At 39.4% G+C, this 22,616-nt stretch overlaps 1 protein-coding gene across 1 annotated transcript in view; it reads left to right on the top strand.

The window, feature by feature from the left end:
• The window catches only part of hmcn1 (hemicentin 1), a 599,829-nt gene that overhangs the window by 321,392 nt on the left and 255,821 nt on the right, over nucleotides 1-22,616 (top strand). The window contains exons 27-33 of the mRNA XM_043699541.1: nucleotides 1,475-1,605; nucleotides 4,869-5,016; nucleotides 5,869-5,995; nucleotides 9,296-9,450; nucleotides 19,028-19,306; nucleotides 21,389-21,673; nucleotides 22,509-22,614. Of these exons, the coding sequence (XP_043555476.1) occupies nucleotides 1,475-1,605; nucleotides 4,869-5,016; nucleotides 5,869-5,995; nucleotides 9,296-9,450; nucleotides 19,028-19,306; nucleotides 21,389-21,673; nucleotides 22,509-22,614 (1,231 nt within the window). The remainder of the gene's footprint in view (nucleotides 1-1,474; nucleotides 1,606-4,868; nucleotides 5,017-5,868; nucleotides 5,996-9,295; nucleotides 9,451-19,027; nucleotides 19,307-21,388; nucleotides 21,674-22,508; nucleotides 22,615-22,616) is intronic.

Raw genomic sequence — 22,616 nt, 5'->3', positions numbered from 1 at the left:
TAGTGGACAGCAAAGAGGGTTACCTCAGATTATAACAGGATCTTGACCAGATGGACCAATGGGCTGAGAAGTGGCAGATGGAGTTTAATTCAGATAAATGCGAGGTGCTGCATTTTGGGAAAGCAAATCTTAGCAGGACTTATACACTTAATGGTAAGGTCCTAGGGAGTGTTGCTGAACAAAGAGACCTTGGAGTGCAGGTTCATAGCTCCTTGAAAGCGGAGTTGCAGGTAGATAGGATAGTGAAGAAGGCATTTGGTATGCTTTCCTTTATTGGTCAGAGTCTTGAGTAGAGGAATTGGGAGGTCATGTTGCGGCTGTACAGGAAATTGGTTAGGGCACTGTTGGAATATTGCGTGCAATTCTGGTCTCCTTCCTATCAGAAAGATGTTGTGAAACTTAAAAGGGTTCAGAAAAGATTTACAAGGATGTTGCCAAGGTTGTAGGATCTGAGCTTAAGGGAGAGGCTGAACAGGCTGGGGCTGTTTTCCCTGGAGCATCGGAGGCTGAGGGGTGACCTTATAGACATTTTCAAAATTATGAAGGGCATGGATAGGATAAATAGACAAAGTCTTTTCCCTGGGGTCGGGGAGTCCAGAAGTAGAGGGCATAGGTTTAGGGTGAGAGGGGAAGGATATAAAAGAGACCTAAGGGGCAACTTTTTCACACAGGGTGGTATGTGTATGGAATGAGCTGCCAGAGGATGTGGTGGAGGCTGGTACAATTGCAACATTTAAAAGTCATTTGGATGGGTATATGAATAGGAAGGGTTTGGAGGGATATGGGCCGGGTGCTAGCAGGTGGGACTAGATTGGGTTGGGATATCTGGTCGGCATGGACGGGTTAGACCGAAGGGTCTGTTTCCATGCTGTACATCTCTATGACTCTATGACTCAATGGTCGTAATCATTCATAACAATTGGTAGATTAATTTTGTGTCTCATCCTCCTCAGTGGTACCCTGTAGTGTGCAAACATTGGGTGGATGAATTGACTCAATGTCTTGCTTTTGAGTCAGTTTAGCATTCAAATACTTGAGCACAGAACTTGAGGAATACTGTACTGTCAGAGTTATTCAGAGAGTTTAATCTACTTGTTTTGATAGGTGTAAAAGATCCCTTGACACTATTTGAGGAATAACAGGGAGTTCTCTGTTTGACCATGTTTAACCTCCATTCAAAACTAGTAAAACAAACCATAAATTAATTTCTCTCAATACTGATTTTGGGACCCTAATGTCTGCAATATGTTGTCAAGCTTATCAACTGCTTTAGAAGGTATTTACTTGGCTGTGAAGCACTTTGAGACATCCAGAGGGGCAGGAAGAACAGGTTTGCTCTTAGTTTCCTTGGTTAATTTAACACTTTGATATCAATATTTGGTTATCTAGTGATATATAATTTATTGACATTTATTAATGTTTTATTAGAAAGAATGTGCTTAGTTTGTGCAATTTCTTTCTTTCTTTCTTCCAGTTCCTCCTGAAATCAGAGAAAATGAAACACCAGCCAACATCTCAGTGGTCACGAACCAGCCTTTTAGCCTCTTCTGTGATGTGTCTGGTCATCCTATTCCCATCATCACTTGGTATAAAGATGGGGTATCTGTAAGTAATATCATTGCCTTAGAGTCAAAATATTCAAAAATTAAAGGCATTTGTGGAGATTTCTAAGGAAATTAGAATTCCTGTATTAATATTAGAATTATGGCATAATTGGTAATATTGCCCACCAGTACATGATCAAGGGAAACTATGGATTCGAAATAATTACTGTCCTAGCCAGTGATGCCCTTATCCTGACAATAATTGATTACTTTCTATCTATTGATGGAATGTAGGCTTTCCTGATTGAGCCTGCATTTATTGCCCATCCATGGGTGCCCTTGAAAAGGTGGTAGCAAGCTGTCTTCTTTAAACAGTGCAATTAGTGATGGTGATCCAAGATTTTGACCCAGTGATACTGAAAGAATGGCAATCTGTTTCCTGAAGAAGGGTTTATGCCTAAAACGTCGATTCTCCTGCTCCATGGATGCTGCCTGACCTGCTTCGCTTTTGCAGCAACACATTTTTCAATCTGTTTCCAAGTCAGAATGGTGAGTAGTTTGAAGGGGAACTTGCAGGTGGTGGTGTTCCCCTATATCTGTTGCTCTTGTCTTCCTAACTATTAGTGGTTGTGGGTTTGAAAGATGCTGTCTAAGGAGACTTGGGGAATTTCTGCAGTGCATCTTGTAGATAGTACACACTGCTGCAACTGTGTGTCGGTGATGGCAGGAGTGAAAGTTTATAGATGTGGTGCCAATCAAGTGGGCTGCTTTTTCCTGGATGGTGTTAAACTACTTGTGTTGTTAGAGCAACACTCATCCAGGTGCCTTGCAGATGGACAGACTCATGGGAGTTGGGAGTGTCAGTTTCCTATCCTCTGACCTGCTCTTGTCGTCACAGTATTTATAATCCAGTTCAGTTTCTGATCAATGGTAACATCCAAGATGGTAATGGTGGAGGATTAAGCAATAGTTATCCCTTTGAATGACAAGGGACAGAATTAACTCCTCTCTTATTGGAAATGGTCATTGCCTGGCACTTGTATGGTGCTAATGTTACTCACCACCTAACAGCCTAACCCTGGATATTGTCCAGGTCCTGCTGTAATTAGACATGGACTGCTTTAGTTTCTGAGGAGTCATGCTGAATATTGTCCAATCGTCAGCCCACATCCTCACTTCTGACTTCATGATGGAGAGAAGGTCGTTGATGAAGGAGCTGAAGATGGTTAAAGCCTAGGAGTCGATCCTGAAGAGTTCCTGCAAAGACATCCTACATCTGAGATGACTGACCTCCAACAACTATAACCATTTTCCTATATGCCAGATATGACTCCAACCAGCCTAAAACTAACTCCGCATTCCCATTTGGAGGCTGAGATAAATTATCCACTTGGCACTTCTGGCTGAAGATAGCTGTAAATGTTTCAGGCTTATCTGTCAGCACTGCTACATTGGGCTGCCTCATCCTAGGGGATGGACATGTTTGTGGAGCCTCTTCATCCAGCAAGCTGTTTAATTGTCTCCACCACTTGTGACCTTTTTTTGTTGGACTGGAGAGTACAGTTTTAATCTATAGGTTGTGGAATCACTCATACCTCTATAAGGTACTGTTTAGGCTGAGTGACATCTAGCTCCATCAGGTCAACACCTTAATTTAGGTATGCCTGATGCAGCTCGTGGCATGCTTTCATGGACTCTTTATTAAACCAGTGTTGATCCTCTGGCTTGACGGTAGAGTGGAGGATATACCAGGCCATTAAGTTGTAGACTTTATTGGAGCACAATTTGGCTGCTGTGGTGGCCTAAAGCTCATCATAGATATCCAGTTCTGAATTGTTAGATTTTTTTCAAAATCTATCACATTTCATGCAGTGATATTGCTACACAACATAACAGAGGGCATCCTCAATGTGAAGACAGGACTTCATCTCCACAAGGAATGTGTCCTGGTTTCTCTGACTGATTCTATCTTGGACACATGCATTTGGAGCAGGCTGATTGATGAGAATGTTTGTTTTTTTTTTGTTATTCCCTCATCACCAGTCTAATCAGCTATGTCCTTCAGGACTCAACCAGTTTGGTCAGTAGTTGTGCTCTAAGCAATCCTGGTGATGGACATTGAAGATCCCACCCGGAGTAGATTCAGTGCCCTTGCTGCTTGTGGTTTTCAAAATGCAGAGATACTAATTCATCTGCCAAAAAGGAGGGGGTAGTAATGGCACTGTATGTGATAATCAGCAGGAGCTTCTTTGAGACATCATGAGGTTCAGAGTCAATGTTGAGGACTCTATCCTGACCATATATCATTGTGCCATCACCACTGCTGGATTTATCTTGCTGTTGCAACAGGACAAAGCTAGTGATGGAGGTAATATTGTCTGAGATATTGTCAGTAAGGTACATTTCTGTGAGTATTGCAAGCTATTGCTTAAGTAGACAGTGAGGCAGCCCTCCCAATTTGAGCACTTGTCCCCAGATGTTATTAAGAAGTCTTTGCAGGGTCAATAGGGCTGAGTTTGCCATTGTCATTTATGATGCCTAGGTCATTATCAGATGCTCTATCTAGCTTCAGTCAGTGTGGTTGCAGATTGCATCTATACCTGTGGCCTTCACCTCACATGGTATATTCTTTATGGATAGATTTCAATACAAAATCTGGCATTTTCCTGGTGTTGAGATTTTGTGGAGAAGGTCAGGTGTTGAAAATAATATTATTTTAAATAAACAAATATGTTTTTTGTAATTGCTTTCAGTCAAGTTACTTCTCGGGATCTCTAGCTTTTAGCAACAAAGTTTGTGCATACATCCAGATTAAAGTGTAAATGTACAGGACTTTGTAACAGTTTGAATAAGTTATGGCATTTTACCAATTGAGTAATATGAACACATAAAGGTAGAGTTGGACTGAGGCACTTTGATACTTCAAATTTTGCAGCCCCAAATTAGCTTGATATATGTATATTGTTCACTATTAATCCAGCGAATAAATTAGCCTAACGTTGAAAATACAAAATGCCAGAAACAAGTTTGAGGAAGTTGACTTTTGTTACTGCTTGGCGAAGTGAGGTCTGGAGATTAGAGTCAAGATTAGAGTGGTGCTGGAAAAGCACAGCAGGTCAGACAGCATCCGAAATGCAGGAAAATCGATGTTTCAGACAGGAGCCCTTCATCAGGGACTTTTTGTTACTGTTTGCCTGTTGTATAGAATAGGTGGATATTTATGTCTATATGAGGTTTGAAAATTATTTCGTGATAATGATATCTGAAAAAGTATCAAAGTGTCAAATGTTTCAGGTAAATTACCTATCAAAATATTTCTTTCAGATTGGGAACAGAAGCATCGTACAGGTATTGAATGCCGGTAAAACATTAAAAGTGCACAAGGCTGCAACTGGTGACACAGGACGATACACTTGTCAAACTATCAATATTGCTGGAACTGCAGAGAAGATCTTCAATGTAGAAGTACTAGGTGAGCTGAAGTTGGTTTTAAAACAGAAGAAAATAATTACGTTATTGAACTTCTCCATCTGCAAGTGATATATATTAAGTACTTCAGATAGAATATACATATTCTATCTGAAATTAATGGATAATTTAGTTTTCAAATTGAACTCTACAAAGCTTTAAACTTTTTCAGTAAAAGAACAACAAGAAATTACTTAAACTATGCTATATTCACATGACAATTTAGATAGATACGTATTTTGAGGACATCATATCATCACACAGATCGATGCGTACATTATGGGTGAAGTTGCATGTTTGGAGTTTAAGCTCATGTTTTAATGAGGAACTTAAATTATGTCAAGGATAAAAGGAGGATTACATTGAATAACTAGATTGAATCAATTGAGGGAGGCTATAGATGGTAAATGTGCCTTTGGTCAATAATTTATTTACACTACCTCTTTCTTTTTAATTCTCCCTCAATTTTAGTGCTTTGCAATCCTTGATACCTCCTTGATCAATCCAGATCATTAGTCCTTCTTTTTCCCTGTAAAACTATTGATAATAATAAATAAAATGCACTGCATCCCCACACCAATTTTCCTATCCCTAAGACCCATAAACTACGGAAATTCCCTCAAATGTCTCTTCCTCCTCCACACTGATAAATGGTCCTGAACTTCATCTTACCTAATCATGTTTTTGCTTTCTTTTTCCATCTTCTATTCATGTTAATTTCAACAATGTCATGTTGTCTCCATTCACATAGATTTCTCTAATTACATTTTTTTAAAAAAAACATCTTTCAATCTGTGTTCATACCATTTAACTGTATTCGAAGTTGTTGTTTCTTCATTTTTCCTCACTCCACAAGTCCCCCCAAGTATTATGGACGCTGGTAAACCAAATGAAGTGTCGGTGATTTTGAATCGGGAAACAATCCTGGAGTGCAAAGTCAAAGGCATCCCCTTCCCTAACATTCAGTGGTACAAAGATAACAGGTAAGCACCTTTTCTTGCAATGTCCACAAACAACATCCAAAGAGCCTTTAATCCCAGTAGTCTTAGTGCTCATTCTGGGAGAAAAAAAACTTACCTTCATCAAACATACGGCTTTGCTTCCTGCATATCTCAGCTCCTTCAGTCTGAGAGGACTAGACTCCTCTCCTTGTGTCCTTGTGGCTGTCACTTTGCTTAAACTTTCGCAAAACAGTGTTTCAGAACATTATTCCTGTCTTGTTTGCATAGTCTGTCGATTTTTATGCTCACTCCAGAAGGAAATTATCTTCCTCCAATGATACGTTAGAGCAGAGAAAGATAAGAAGAATTTTGATAGAGTTAATCAAAACCATGAATGGTATGTAGGTAAAAAGCATGTGCTGGTAACAACATGATACAGAATCAACTGGGAAGAGAACCAGAGCTAACATGAGGAAACATTCTTCCTTCCATAAAATGTCATGGCAATTTAAATTCAGCGCTTAAAGTAATGGTGGCAGATTCAATAGTAACATGCAAGAAGAAATTCTGAATAAATACTTGAAGAAATGCTTACATTGAATATTTACAAGCTTATGGGAAAATAGCAGTGCCATAGAATTAAATTTATAATTCGACCAAAAATATGCACAGACTCAGTGAGATGAATTACCTGTCCTGTGCTGTGTCATTTTATGATTCAGCGATCTGGATTTTACATACCACTGTGGAATGTGTTTTCAGTGGAGGCATATAACGTACAAAGGGTGCCCTCTCCATCCCTCTATACCAAGGATCAGCAGCCCACCTACCATTTTTAAATTAATAATGAACGCTCATAGAGTCAAGCATGGAAACAGATCCTATGGTGAAATTAGTCCATGCCGACTAGTTATTCTAGTCTAACTATTCCAAAACTAGACTAGTCCAACCTTCTTATGTTAGGTCCATAACCCTCCAAACCTTTCCTATTTATGTACTAATCCAAATGTCTCTTAAATGTTGTAACTGTACCTGCATCTGCCACTTCCTCTGGCAGTTCATTCCACATACTCTGTCTAAAAGTGTTGTCCCTCATGTCCTTTTTAAAACCTTTCTCCTCTCTCCTGAAAGATATGCCCCCTAGTTTTGAACTCCCCCATCCTAGGTTAAAAAAGCCTTGCTATTCACTTTATCTGTGCCCCTTGTGATTTTTTAAACCTCAATAAACTCATCCCTCAACCTCCTATGCACCAATGAAAAAGGTCCCAGCTTATCCAGCCTATATTTAGAACTCAAACTTTCCATTCCCAGCAATATCCTGGTAAATCTTTTCTGAACCCGCTCCAGTTTAATAATATTCTTCCTATAATAGGGCAACCAGATCTGCACATAGTACTCCAGATAGGCCTCACCAATGTCCCATATAACCACTACATGATGCACCAACTCCTATACTCGATGATCTGAGTACTGAAGGCAAGTGCTGAACATGTTCTTAACCACCTTGTCAACCTGTGATGCGAATTTCCAAGAAATATGTATTCAAACCCCTAGGTCTCTCTGTTCTACAGCACTATCCAGGGCCTTATGATTAATTGTATAAGTCCTGAGCATGTCACCAAACCAATTGATCAATATATTTCACAGTCTACACCATAATGTAATTGACATGGGTAGTGAATAGGAGTTGGCTGTTAGTTTATTGAATCCTAGTTGAAAATAGGCAGAAAGGAAGGGACAACACATTTTTCAACATGGTACAGCCTGCGAATTGGAGCTGTTCAGCCACCAACATATCTCATCCCTGTCCCTTCACACTTGCCCTTCACAACAGAGCCCCCATCCTCCATCCTTAGGCTGCCTGAAGACCCCAACCCCCACTCCCCCCCGCTGAAAAAGGACTAAGTTACCTAGCCTTGGCAATCGTCAACTCCTGTTTGTAGGCCTTTTTGCAGTATCCACTATGTGGCTCTGTAGCTGCTAGGACATCTAGAGCTGTATATTGGCTGGCCACTCTTGAGGTTGATGTTTTCGCCCAGCTATACGTTATGGCTGCTGGTGGGGTTCTTTCACTTGTGATGGCTGCTAGTTAACTTCCCTCTGAGGGGACAAACAGCTTGCACTCCCCATCTCTGCCAGTAAACACCAGCCCTATGAAACCATGGGCACATGAAGGCAGCACACAAGGGGCTGAGTTTAATGCTCTCCGTCTCTTTTCAAATGGTAAGGAACATATGTTCTCTGGACAAATGGTAGGGCAAAATTGATTCTTGGATTTTCGGTCATAGTTCTATCCCTTGACCTACTCATATTACTATTGAACATGGACATGGCAAAATTTCCTTGATATAGTTCTACTCCAAAACCATATACCACCAGATTCTAAGAATTATAGCATGAATCTTGATTGTAAAATTTGAACATCATTTTTTTCAGACATCTTGGTGCCTGATAATTTGCTGGCAGAAATAATCATGTTTGTGAGAGCAAGAATAATGAAATAAAAATATAAATAACATCCAACAGAATTTGGCTTTGTCTTCACAATTCATGACCGAGCCTTTCTGGAGATGATTTTTATACACCTCTGCAGTTCACAATAGTGCTTAGAAGAAGAGTTAATGTCATAGCAATGTGTATAATTGGGAACTTTGAAAGATCTACCACTAATTGCTACAATTTTAATAATGATTCTAATTGGAATTGCCTAGATTTTGAGTAGCTCATTTCTAGAGACAGGACAGATTTTGTGACAAATCCTCACCCTTTACCACCTGAGTCAGGAAAATAATTACTTAAAACTTCAAATCATTAAAATGGTTTGGATTATGAATTGCATACCTGTCAGATCAAAATGTTGCTTTCTTAAAGTATATATATATATATAGGGTATATGAACTGTTATAAATTTCAACAAACTGAACAGAAGAGCAAATACAGTTACCGAATTGCTTCAAGAATATGACCACCAGCACAGTCTTTTTGATAGATTCAGTCCTGACTTTGACTATTGGATTGCATTGCAATATGTGGATTAGTGAATGCAGAGTGCTTTACTATCCAAAATAATTCAGCATTAGAATCTCACGTTTGTTGCCTTTAAAGGACAACAACCAGAAGCACTGCCTTATCCTCACTGCAACGCTGCCATAAAAACTAGGACTGTAATCTGCAGTATTTTTGCAATTCAAATGGAATACAATTTCAGCAAATATGTCACACACTATGATTACTATCCCCACCTCCATCATGTCGGTGACACATATAACCAAATTAGGATTTGTCTTCAGTTTCTGCAAAGTACAGTAATAATGAAAAACAGTTGCATTATTTGCACAACAGGCTTCTGTTCCCAGGTGACACCAGCATGGAGATAAAAAATAAAGGGCAGGTACTACATATAAAGAGTGTACAGCTATCTGACCAGGGTCACTACCAGTGCAGTGCAGTGAATGCTGCAGGAAAACGATTCAAAGAATTCAAGCTCAATGTCTATGGTAAGTAACAACTTTTCTCAGATGACAAACTGTTGTTGCTCCTGATTCACATGATAGCATCTTGTGTCATAATTAAAATCTGGGAATATCTGTCACTTCTTTCTGTTCTTTACGGTGGCTAACTGAACTGCACGGTTGACATTATCAATTTTCTCTGCAACAGTTTAGAGATAAATCACAAGAATGTGGGAACCTAAATCCAGTTATCTAGCTGGATATTACAAATCTAAAGTACTGTGTTAAGTAGTCAGAACTTTGGCCAAATATCATCATTTCATGACCTGTTCTGCTCTTTTTGCTTTGAAGGAAATCTGACATAACTATTTACAATAACTAACATCATATGATGTCACTTGTAGTAGATCAGGTGATGTGTGATGGCAGACTGAAGAAAACATGGTGACAAACCACTGTGTATACTTTTGCTGCCACAATGGATTTATGTTTAATTAGCCTTTTCCTCTTGAGGTTACAAAGACACAGGCTAGGATGGGACAGTAAATGCTGCACTGATTTTCATTCTGACACCTTCTCTGAAACTCTCGTCCACCTCCTCCCAACACCACCCACATCCCACACCCCCCACCCTGGGCACCTTCCCCTACAATCACAGTAGGTGTAACACCTGTCCATTTACCTCCTCCCTCCTTACCATCCAAGGCACCAGATATACCTCTAGGTGAATCAACTTCCTCTTCCGTCTCCTTTAAACATACCTCCATTATACCTTAAACCTATATCCCTAGTAATTGACATTTCTACCCTGGGAAAAAGACTCTGACTATCTACTGTATTCATGCCTCTCATAATTTTTGCAAACTTCTATCAGATCGCCCCCTCATCCTTCGACATTCAAGTGAAAACAAACCAAGTTTATCCAATCTCTCCCCTTAAATACTTGCAAATCAGACAATATCCTGGTAAACTGTTTTTGTACCCTTTCCATAGCCTCCACATCCTCCTTGTGGTGTGATGACCAGAACTGTACACAGCATTCTAAATGTGGCCTAACTAAAGTTATATGCAGCTGCAATGAGTCTTGCCAATTTTTATATTCTGTGTCCTGACTAATAAAGGCATGCATACCATATGCTTTCTTGACCATCTTATCTGCCTGTGTTGCCACTTTCAGGGAGCTATTCATTTGTGTACCAAGATCCCTCTTTATGTTGATGCTGTTGAGGGTTCTGCCGTTTACTGTATTCTTCCCTCCTGCATTAGATCTTTCAAAATGCAGCATCTCACATTTGTGTATATTAAATTCTATTTGCCATTTCTTTGCCCAAGTCACTGCTGTATCCTCCTCACCATCCGCAGTTCCCTCAGTCTTTGTGTCATCTGCAAATTTGCTAATCAGGCCATCTTCATTCTACTCCAAACCATATGTATATTATGGGAATACTAGAACCAAACCCTGTGAAACACCAGATCTTGAGTCAGAAAAGTATCCTTCCTCTGTTATTCTCTGTGTTCTATGACTTATCCAATTCTGTATCTTTCTTACTAGCTCACCACAGATCCCACGTGACTTCACCTTTTGTATCAGCCTGCCACTGGGGACCTTGCCAAGGACTTTGCACTCAATCTGTACAACCCTACCTCATGATTCACCTTTGTCACTTGCTCAAAAAAACTCAATCAAGTTTATGTGACATGAACTTCCCGGCACAAAGCCCTTCCGCAATAAGTTCATATTTTTCAAAATGTGGGTAAATCCTATTCCTAAAGAATCTTCTCCACTAATTTCTTTACCATTGACGTAAGGCTCACTGGCCTGTAATTTCCAGGAATCTCCTTATTGCCCTCATTAAACAAAGGAATAACATTGGCTATTCTCCAGCCCTTTGGGACTCTCATGTTATTAAAGAGGATACAAAGATTTCATACAATGCACGAGCAATTTCCTCAACTGCCTTCCTCAGCATTCTAGGATAGGTTCCATTTGGTCCTGTGGACTTGTCTATCTTAATGCATTTCAAAACACACACCTTTTTTTATATTGCCATGCCCAGAATATCAACAAGCACAATCCAGTGTGTCTTTCTCCTTTGCAAATCCCAACACAAAGTATTTGCTAAGGACCTCACCCACTTTCTCTACCTCCACGCATAAATTCCCTCCTTTGTCCTTGAGTGAATGTATAATTTCCCTTTTGCTCCTTATAAATGTATAAAATGCCTTGGGATTTTCCTTAATTCTGTTTGTCAAGGACATTTCATGGCCCCTTTTAGCCCTTATAATTCCTTGTGAGTTCCTTCCTGCTAATTTTGTATTCTTCAGGGTCCTGTCTGTCTTCAGTTTCCTAAACCTTATATACACCTCCTTGTTCATTTTGACCAAGCTTTCATTTTTTCTTGTCATCCAAAGTTCCCAAATCTTGCGATTGTTATCCTTCATTTTCACAGGAATATGTTGGTTCTGAACTCTAATTACCTGACCTATAAAACATTCCCACATGCCAGATGTGGATTTATCCTCAAACAGCCACCCTCTTCTACATTTCCTAGTTCCTGCTTAATATTGTGGCAGGTAGCTTTCCCTCAATTTCATATTTTCACCTGAGGACTACTTTTGTCGTTTTCCATAAGTAACTTAAAACTTATATAATTGTGATCACTGTTCCCAAAATGATCCCCCACTGAAACTTCGATCACCTGACTGGGCTTGTTTCCCAATACCAGGTCTAGTATGGCCCCTTTCCTAGTTGGACTATTTACATATTATTTCAAAAAACTGTTCTGGACACACCTAACAATCCCCCCACCACCATCAATGCCCCGGCACGAAACAAGTCGCAGTCAATATAGCGGAAATTTAAAATCTCCCACCCCAATAACTTTGTTGTTTTGACATTTTTTCACAATCTGTCCATACATCTGTTTTTCTCTCACCCATTGGCTGTTGGGAGGCCTTAACAATCCAAATTTAAATGATTTCACCCTGATTCCATCTTTCCATGCTTTTTATGCATGTCACATCCAGTCCTGTTATGTTCTGGTTTTCATTGAGCAGGCACCCATTCTCATCTACACCTAGGTCTATTATTACATCTTATAAGTTGCTTTTGGTGCAGCTCACCAATTTGCCCCACTCTTAATATCATTCATTCAGCTTTGCCTTTGTCCTACCTACTATCTGTATTTTCCTTGTTTACCTCCCCCTTCCATATCTCCCTTTCTCTCTTTCTGCACTCCAGAATCACCTATCTGCTCATCTCACTCCTTTCCTGCCCTCCACCTCCCCAACATCATCTTCAGCATATATACCACTTTTTCCAAGTTGCAGACAATTCTGAAGAGTCACCAGACTCAAAACATTTACTTTGCTTTCTTCCCATAAATATGGGAACATTGCCAGAAAACACACAACACCAGGTTATAATCCAATAAGCTTTTTTGAAATCACAAGCTTTCAGAGCGCTGCCCCTTATCAGGTGAAGTGAAGAAAAGCATACAGGCACCGATTTATAGACAGCGAGACCAAATGGTATAAGTGGAATGTCGATAGGCTGAATAATAAGTCTCTGCAAGTGATCAAGAGTGTTAGACAGTGTGAGTAAACAAGGACCGAAAAGTAACTGATGGGATAACCTATAATCCGAATAATTGAGGCAGAGAGATGATTAAAAAATTAAAAATAAGGTGGTGCTGGAGACAAACCAAATGGCTGGAATAACATGGTAGGTAAGAGTTGCCTGCTGAGGGTCTAACCAAAGTAACAAGTAATCCAAAACTGTACAAGCTAATTAAGAGAGATCACAACAAGTTATCAAGGTGATGGTGTCAACAGGACAGTAAGGAAGATTGTACAAATACAGAACAGTATGATGGGGTCACATGTAGCACGACATGAACTCAAGATCACGGTTGAGGCCATCTTCGTGGTATTGAACTTTGCTATCAGTATCTGCTCAGAGATTCTGCATTATCATATATCTCGAAGGCAGTCTTGGAGGACACTCACCCGAAGATAGGATGCTGAATGTCCTTGACCGCTGAAGTGTTCTCTGACTGGGAGGGAACATTCCTGTCTGGTGATTGTTGCATGGTGTCCATTCATCCATTGTCTTAACATCTGCGTAGTCTCACCAATATACCATGCCTTGGGTTATCCTTGCGCACAGCATATGAGGTCGACAACATTGGCCTAGTATGAATATCGACCGTATATGTAGTTCAATGTCAATTCCATTCTGATCAAGTAATATTCATGATACAGAGAAGGCAAAGAAACTAATGATTTCATCCATAGCTTTTTACAAAGTATGTGCAGGAAGACTAGCATCTGTTATGCCTGTAGAAAGCTGGATTCTTGCACTTCAGCAAAAAAAAACAGATGTTGGTTATGAAAAATGGTAGTTACAATATAGATAGCCAAATTTTAGATGAAAAACAGCTGGATAAATTTACAACGTGCTAACTGATAAAAACAAAAATGCTTTAGATCATTGTGCTCCTTGGACATCAGAGACCAAGTCCTATGACTGTTTGAAAATTAATGTTTTAACTACAGTACCATGCTCAGCTGTTGCTAAGATCTCATTTAATTGTTTTCATTTCTCATTGTAGATTAGATGCTCAAAATTATTCAATTTGATAAGACCTAATAGAGAAAAATGACCCTTTGAAAAATTGTGACACACAACTGACATCCCTTTATCTAAATGTGGTGTGGTGTAGGCATGTGTATGGATTAGAATGCCAATCACTGCAGTTCAATACTCAGCTATATAGCCGATCTAGTCATCATAAGTACTGGACAAGTAATTTTTAAAAATGAGAAATCTTCAGTAAATCATTTAAATTTGCTGCTGTATTTGCGATGCATACAAAGGATGTGATTTCTGATGAAAAATGACCATGCATTGCATTCCACTGCAACCCCAAACATGTTCATATTTCTTTCATTTTGTATCCGAGCAAAAGACTGCTATTCAAAAAATCTTTCCAAACATGGTGAAATAATATGCAAATAATAGAGATATGTCTGTGAAGGTTTCTTTTACTGTATCTATACAGTAATGGACACCAGGAACTCCTGATAGTCCGTGACATATAATTCCTCAAACATGGGATAAAAATATTAAATGTCAGGAACCCTACAAGTAATTGCAAGGGCTACAGCATTTATAAAAAGTATTTAAAATGCAAAATACAGTGGCAGGGAGGAGATGAGAATTTTTTGCATACCAACTTGCCTGCCAGAAGAGTGTGATGAAGAGGAGTGAATTGCAACTTTGAATTGGATAAATACTTAAAAATAAAATATTTTCAGAGCAGTGGAAAAGAACAATGGATAAGGACTAATTGTTCTTTCAAAGAATTGAAAGAATTCAAAGAATTTTGTGCTCTAAGATTCTGTAATTTTTGTTGTAGTTCGACCAACAGCCCAGAGGCTGCTGTCAAAGCTAACTGCAACATGTCCAAACCTGCTGCAATCTCTGCAAATTGGCACTGCTGGACTCTTTAGTAGAGATCATGGAATATTTCATAAATATGCACATGGTTGTGAAACTAGAATTTCGACAACAGCAAAATGTCTTAGTTCTGCGGAAACTATATATTTGAACTAATACAGTTAACGCTTGCATTGCTTATCTCTGTTATTTTATTAGATAATTTACAGATGATGTTGATTAAGAATATTTAAATATCAAATTGAAATACAATGCTATAAATTTGAAAAAAAATCAAAAATGTTGGAAATAATAAGTGGGTAATTAGTACCTTTAACATAGCAAATAGTATCCTTCATCAGCATTCATTTGTGTACATTTCCACAATTTTCAGTTTTTATTACCCATAAAAGTCAAATCAATTTAAAAGTGATTGGTATATCTGAAGGATATGTATAGAGATGAATTATCTAAGATATAGTAGCTGGCTGATTTAATAAATATGTCCTACTTTCAGGGAGTATTTCCCAAAGCTCCTAAATATGGGACAGCCATTGTTGCTTTACTTGATAGAAAATTTTTAGATTAGATTCCCTACAGTGTGGAAACAGGCCCTTCAGCCCAACAAGTCCACACCGACCCTCTGAAGAGCAACCCACCCAAACCCATTCCCCGACATTCACCCCTAACTAATGCACCTAACACTATGGGCAATTTCGTATGGCCAATTCACCTAACCTGCATATCTTTGGACTGAGGGAGGAAACCGGAACACCCAGAGGAAACCCACGCAGAATGCGCAAACTCCACACAGACAGTTGCCTGAGGCGGGAATTGAACCCGAGTCCCTGGCGCTGTGAGGTAGCAGTGCTAACCACTGAGCCACCGTGCCACCCTCAAAATTGAACAATATGCAAGCCAAGTATCCCAGTAAACAATGCCAGTGGGTGGTACTTCTCACTATTAATGTACATTTGCAAAATTAGTCCTGCTGGCTTCAGTCCTGTTATGACTGTGAACATGACATTTGTGAAACATATCTAGTAAATGTTGAACAATGAATGTTCTTTGTGATAGGTTAAATGATGTTACTTATTTTTGTCAGTTGTGATATATTGGTTGTAAGTTATTAGATTAATATCAATGAATACATGCTCAGTTGCATTTCAGAATCAAGGAAAAATCACTTTGAACACTTGCATTAATTCAACTCCTTTGTGTAATTTAGATAGATTTCATATTAAGAAAGTCTTGATGTTTCACTGAGTGGGATATTTAGATACTGTGTAGACCAAATGTTTATATAGAACTGAGTATCTTTTGACACAGAATCACTGCATTATAACCTACATTTTCATATCCAGACCTGGGTTACAATTGGGTCTACAGAAGTGGACTGAAAATTTCCTCTCTCTCGTAGTTGTGGAAGGCCTAATTGCAATACGTTTCTATGTTCTGTCCCCAGTTTCTAATTGTAGAAAGCTCTAGCTTAATATTTAGTATAGCAGTAAATACAATTGGACTGAAACTGGCACTGTACTGATGTTCTCTGGATAAAGCAAATTGAAATTCCATTTTAATGGATTGGAGGGCACTACTCTGACGTCAAGTACAATGTTGGTGTAATGGAGAGAATTCTTTGTCCAACAATTAAGAAAAACTCCTATTTAAACTTGTTTTATCACACCTTTAAAGGCAATAATAAAGCTTCTTGTGATGCTATTAACAAAAGAGATAAATTATTAATCTGCTCTTGGAGGTGTTTAAGAGAGGAAAATCAAAAGGACTAATTATTGATCTTAAAAGGTACCATTCAATTTGTAACTTTAATATGAACCTCTGGAACAGTCAGATATGAACTAACGTCTAATCCAACATACAAGTAATCTTAAAAGTACTTGATGCAGATGCAAGATTTTAAAATGTGAGAAGCGTTGATTCCCCAATGCTCAAGCCTCTCTTTTAAATACAAAAGAATGGGGAAAATTTATTAAAGAAACAAAAATAACAGCATTATCATTGTAGACCACTGTTAGCCATTACCCAATGATTAGTTGATAGTGATGTGAATTCATCTGTCAAAACAGTAACTATCTCATCATGCAGTATGCTTCAGTTCATGATGATCTGGACCACATGGATCACAGACAATAACAGCTATTAACAATCGCTGAACACTGTTGTTAACAGTGGTTAACAGTGCATGGAATTTGACCCATTCAATCATTATCCAGTTTCTCCTACCTTACGCTGGAGCACTGAAGCTAAATAGCTCTACCTCACCTGAGACCAACCAACTCAGGAGAAATGAGGAATTCAACTTGAGGCTTTCCTAGTCTTTATGAATCAGAATTATACCATGTGGAGTGGTGGTCCTCACCCTCAATAATTTCTCCTTTGAATCCTCCCACTTCCTCCAGATGAAAGAGGTAGCCATGGGCACCTGCATGGGCCCTAGCTGTTTGTCGGTTATGTGGAACAGTCCATCTTCTGCATTTTCCTCCCTACATTGATGACTGTATCGGTGCCACCTCATGCTCCCACAAGGAGGTTGAACAGTTCATCAACTTCACCAACACATTCCACTCCGACCTCAAGTTCATGGACCATCTCAGACACCTCCCTCCCCTTCCTGGACCTCTCCATTTCCAACAATGGTGACCGATTCAACAGTTACACCTTCTACAAACCCATTAGCTCCCACAGCTACCTGGACTACACCCCCTCCCACCCTGCATCCTGTAAAAATGCTATCTATTATTCACACTTGTTTCCAGGAGGACCAGTTCCATCACAGAACACACCAGATGGCCACCTTCTTTATAGACCACAATTTCTCCTCCCATGTGATTGATGATGCCCTCCAGTGCATCTCATCCACTTGCCGCACCTCCGCTCTCGAACCCCACACCTCCAACCGCACCAAGGACAGAACCCCCGATCCTCATTTTTCACCCCACCAACCTCCGTATACATCGCATCGTCCTCTGCCATTTTCGCCACCTGCAAACGGACCCCACCACCAGAGATATATTTCTCCTCTCCACACCTATCCGCTTTCCTTAAAGACCATTCCTTCCACGACTGCCTTGTCAGGTTCACGTCCCCCAACAACCCACCCATCCCACCCGGCACCTTCCCCGACCACCGCAGGAATTCCAAAACCTGTGCCCACACTTCCCCCCTCACCTCAGTCCAAGGCCCCTAAGAAGCCTTCCATATCCATCAAAGTTTTACCTGCACTTCCACAAGTGTCATTTACTGTATCCGTTGCTCCCGTTGTGGTCTTCTCTACATTGGGGAGACAGGGCACCTACTCGCAGAGCACTTCAGAGAACATCTCCAGGATACCCACACCAACCAACCCTACCGCCCCGTAGCCGAACACTTCAACTGTCCCTCCCACTCTACCAAGGACATGCAAGTCCTGGGCCTCCTCCATCGCCACTCCCTAACCACTCGATGCTTGGAGGAAGAATTCCTCAACTTCCACCTCAGGACCTTCCAACCCCACAGCGTCAATGTGGATTTCACAAGTTTCGTCATTTCCCCTCCCCCCACCTTTTCCCAGTTCCAACCTTCCAACTTGGGACTGCTCTCATGACCTGTCTTACCTGTTCATCTTCCTTCCCACCTATCTGTTCCACCCTCCTTCTGACCTATCGCCATTAACCACATCTCCATCTACCTATCGCACTCCCAGCTACCAGTCTCCCCCCCCAGTCCCACCCCACTCACATTTATCTCACCACCCTCTTGGCTCACAGCCTCATTCTCAATGAAGGACTTTTGCCCGTAATGTTGATTCTCCCACTTCTCGGGTGCTGCCTGACCTGCTGTGCTTTTCCAGCACCACTCTTTTGACTCTCATCTCCAACATCTGCATTTTGCCAGGTGGAATAACTGCTGAATTGTCAGGCCAGATCACCATATGTGCCAAAGTTTCTCTCCTTTGACTGAAAGCGTGGTTTCAGTATCATTTGGCTGATAAAGACAAGCTAAAACTCACTCAGCAAAGTCTGATCATTTTAAATCTAAGTAAAAGTTGAAATACGTCACTATGTTCTTTAAAACTGAAAGTATATGTTCTATTGCTGGGTTGCTGAATAATCAAACTGTAGAATATTTATTTCAATTTATTTAGCGTTGCATTGACACTGCTTTCTTCTATTTTTCCAAAAGTTCCACCAAGTATCAAAGGTGGTAACATCACAACTGACCTGACAGTTTTGCTGAATCACCCTATGACCCTGGAATGTGAAGCCCGTGGTATTCCCCTGCCTGCTATAACATGGTACAAAGCTGATCGACCAATCATATCTAGTCCCCATGCTACATATATTAACAGAGGGCAATTACTTCAGATCTCCCAGGCCCATGTATCGGACGCAGGCCAGTATATTTGTCGTGTCACCAGCATCTCCGGAATTGCTGAAAGATACTATGTGTTGGATGTGTATGGTAAGAATTTGTTTTGTGTATTTCTTTTTCTTTTATCCTTCTCCTTTATTTTGTAAGCTTGTGTTTCCAACCAAGCAAGCCAATAAATATTGATTCAATTTTGTTGCATCACTTAAGGTTTAGCCTACATAAAAGAAGTTTCTTGCAGATTTAGGAATAGATTAATATATCGGGTATCTGTACTCTCATTTCCAAGTGAGATGAGGCATATGTCCCCTAGAAGAGTTGGGGAGAAGAGTTTAGACTTCACCAACAGTGATACCACTGAGTGCAGAATTTCACCGGTCTAATTTACTATGGGCAATTTTTTTTTTTGCTTTACTCCTCAATCTACAGCTCCGTGTTTCCAACTATACCACATTCCGTTTTCACCAGAGAATGTGACACAGAGAAGGTGACAGGGTGAAAAATATTCTTGGTATTTACAAAGATATTGAAGTTTTGATCACAGAAATTGTACATTGCCATATTGATAAATTTATTGTTCAAGATAAATAAAAGATTCAATTGTAATAAATTAGCAGTGTAAACACATTTGAGGAACATGTGTTGCATCTAAGTGAAATTCACAGTTTCGAATATTACTGATCGGTGCTATTTTCTATTCCTGCCATTTTTTTTCATTATTTCCTAAAGGCAATGGACTCATTGTAATATAGCTCCATGGGTATTGGGTATCATGTAACAACTCAACAAAATAGCTATTTTTTTCTATCTATGAGTAGCAGCAAAAGCCTCAGAGTCTGGGTTCTCAGTACAGGCAGAATTTTAATTCCTATAGTACTTCTCCCACTCCCAACACGGTCAGAAGCAAAATAAATGGATATTCGTTTTATTGCTATTTTTAGGATCTCATGCTCGAATAGACAGCTGTATTTATCTACAACCAACAATAAGTGCAATTCAAAGGTTATTGGCTGCAAACCATTTGGATCAATGACAACATGAGAACAGCTATAAAAATGGTGCAAGATTTTTTTTCTTTTAAGATGTTTCTCCGTGCCTTAAAGTCAGTTAAATATTTGAGTCGAGTTATATAGACCAATTTGTAAACAGTGCCAATTTGTATACTGCAAATCATATGAATGACCAATCTTTTTTAGTTGAGGAATGAGTATTTGTAATGGCACTAGGAGAACTCTCAGTTCTTGTCAAGTTAGTTTCTGGAAAGGGAATATCTGAAAAGGAAATTTGGATAATTTTTACCTCTCTCCATAGCCAGAAAATACGAAGGTTAATTGCAACATTCCAGCTGGTTTCAGTTTTTTCAGCATAGCTATTTTAGTATGACTTAGAACTCAGTACCATGATTCCCATCTTAAGATCTCTCCCCACCGACTCTGGGAACCAACACAATGGATCAGATTTTTGCTAAGGTCACCATTATACCCAACTTTCACTGGGATGGCACGGAGGGATGAAATCAGACTGGCTCACCCCATAAACAGCATATAAGCAGCTACAGTGCTGACATATGACAAAGTGGTCTCTTTCAAGGCCACCCTAATTCCTTTTGTCTGACCATATGTTTTAGAAGCATTAAGGCTCTCTAGCCCTCACCTTTGACAGCTCCATTCCTGCAGCCCTCTTATAGCCCCATTCCACTGCTATGCAACTCATGTACTCACATCAAATTTTGAGAATCTTTTAATAACCTCTTTAAACTGCCAATCAAATTGTGAACGCAGAATCGGTTACTGTGATAATGGTGCTTTTGAAACTCAGCCAACTATTGATGATAAACAGTCTGTCATGAAATGTCAATAAAAGTGCTCTGTTGAAAATGCAGTACCAAAGGGTAATTTTCTTTGTAAACTACACAAAATGGCTTGTCAACCAAAGCAGAATAGCAGAGGTTTTTTTAAAAAAAACTGTCAGATTCAGTATTTTTATTTCATGTTGAAAGTGGAGTGATTTTTTTTTAAAATGCCAAACCTGTTAGAAATGGAAGTCTTGTCAATGCATCTGGCTCCTGCCCACCATTTCTAAGGGTAATTTGGCCCAATGTCTTAAATAAGTCTGTAGTATTAAAAATGTAGTTAAAGTGATATATTTATTCTGATATTTAAATTTATTTTACAGTTCCTCCTCACATTGAAGGTGGAGGTCCCAATGGTCCTCTGCATAAGAAGGTGTCTGCCAGTAGCTCGGTGGTTCTGCAATGTGAAGCATCTGGTTATCCCTCTCCTGTTCTCACTTGGTTGAAGGACGGAGTACCAGTGAAACCTAGTGATAACACCCGTGTCCTTCAGGGAGGCAGAAAGTTAGAAATCCTTAATGCAGCTGTACCCAATGCAGGTGGATACGTTTGCGTGGCGAGCAGTATTTCTGGAGAAAGCAAAATAGAGTACACCGTTGATGTTTTGGGTAAGAAGTTAAAAGAATTTATGGACTAATTCTACAGTTCCCACTACTATCAAAATGCCATCATGAAAGTAGTCAGAGATAGGGATTGAACTCTAGCCTGATACACTCTGCAAGCATGAAATTAGTCAAACCACTTAGGGTGAACATCTGTCTCATCATTGCAGGAAACCTTTTGTTGGAAGATTTTGGTCCTACTCAGCCAGCTTAGTATTTAAAGGTGCTTTGATCTATCCTTCACGCAGTTAAAATTCTCACAAATATTAATATTGGCATATAAATTAAGCGAAATATTTTTCATTTGATCTTCCTTTGAATGTATATTAAGATATCTCCACATTTGTGCAATAACATTTTCAGTGTTATTTATACTGTGGACCTAATTTCTGTTAAGGAAAAAGTTATTCTTTTGCACACCCTTTGAGGCCTATAGTAGGAAATTGTGCAAACATTTGGCCAAATCAAATTCTTCCTTATTGTACAAAGCGTATTTTGAACATGAACTGTTATGTTTTTACATTTACTCTCCTTTATAATCCTGATAGATTGATTGCAAAGAATGATGTCAGCTGTTTTTTATGGGTAAGAAAATATCAACAGTTTAAAAATAGAAATGGATACATAATATTAGCAGAAGGTAAAATGGATGGTAATGTTTATTTATGGAGTGTATAGATGGAATTGCAGAATGAACAAAGAACAGTATGCTGTATTATTCTGCTGCATTCAATGGAATGTAGACAGCATTTCAAAAATGAGTTTTAGTTGACTGTTTATTTTGCATGGCACTCTCTATGTGACTTAGTTGCACAAAGTTCTTTTTTCTCCATTTGTACAGTGCCACCAAATATAGAAGGAAATGATGCCACAGACACCACCGTGGTTATCCAAAATCCACTGAAACTGAAGTGTGATGCAACAGGAAATCCTCCTCCAAATATCATGT

This window comes from Chiloscyllium plagiosum, chromosome 11, assembly GCF_004010195.1.
Source record: "Chiloscyllium plagiosum isolate BGI_BamShark_2017 chromosome 11, ASM401019v2, whole genome shotgun sequence".
Classification (NCBI taxonomy): Eukaryota; Metazoa; Chordata; class Chondrichthyes; order Orectolobiformes; family Hemiscylliidae; genus Chiloscyllium; species Chiloscyllium plagiosum.
The sequence above is the reverse complement of the archived record's forward strand: the minus strand, read 5'-3'. Positions and strand labels throughout refer to the sequence as shown.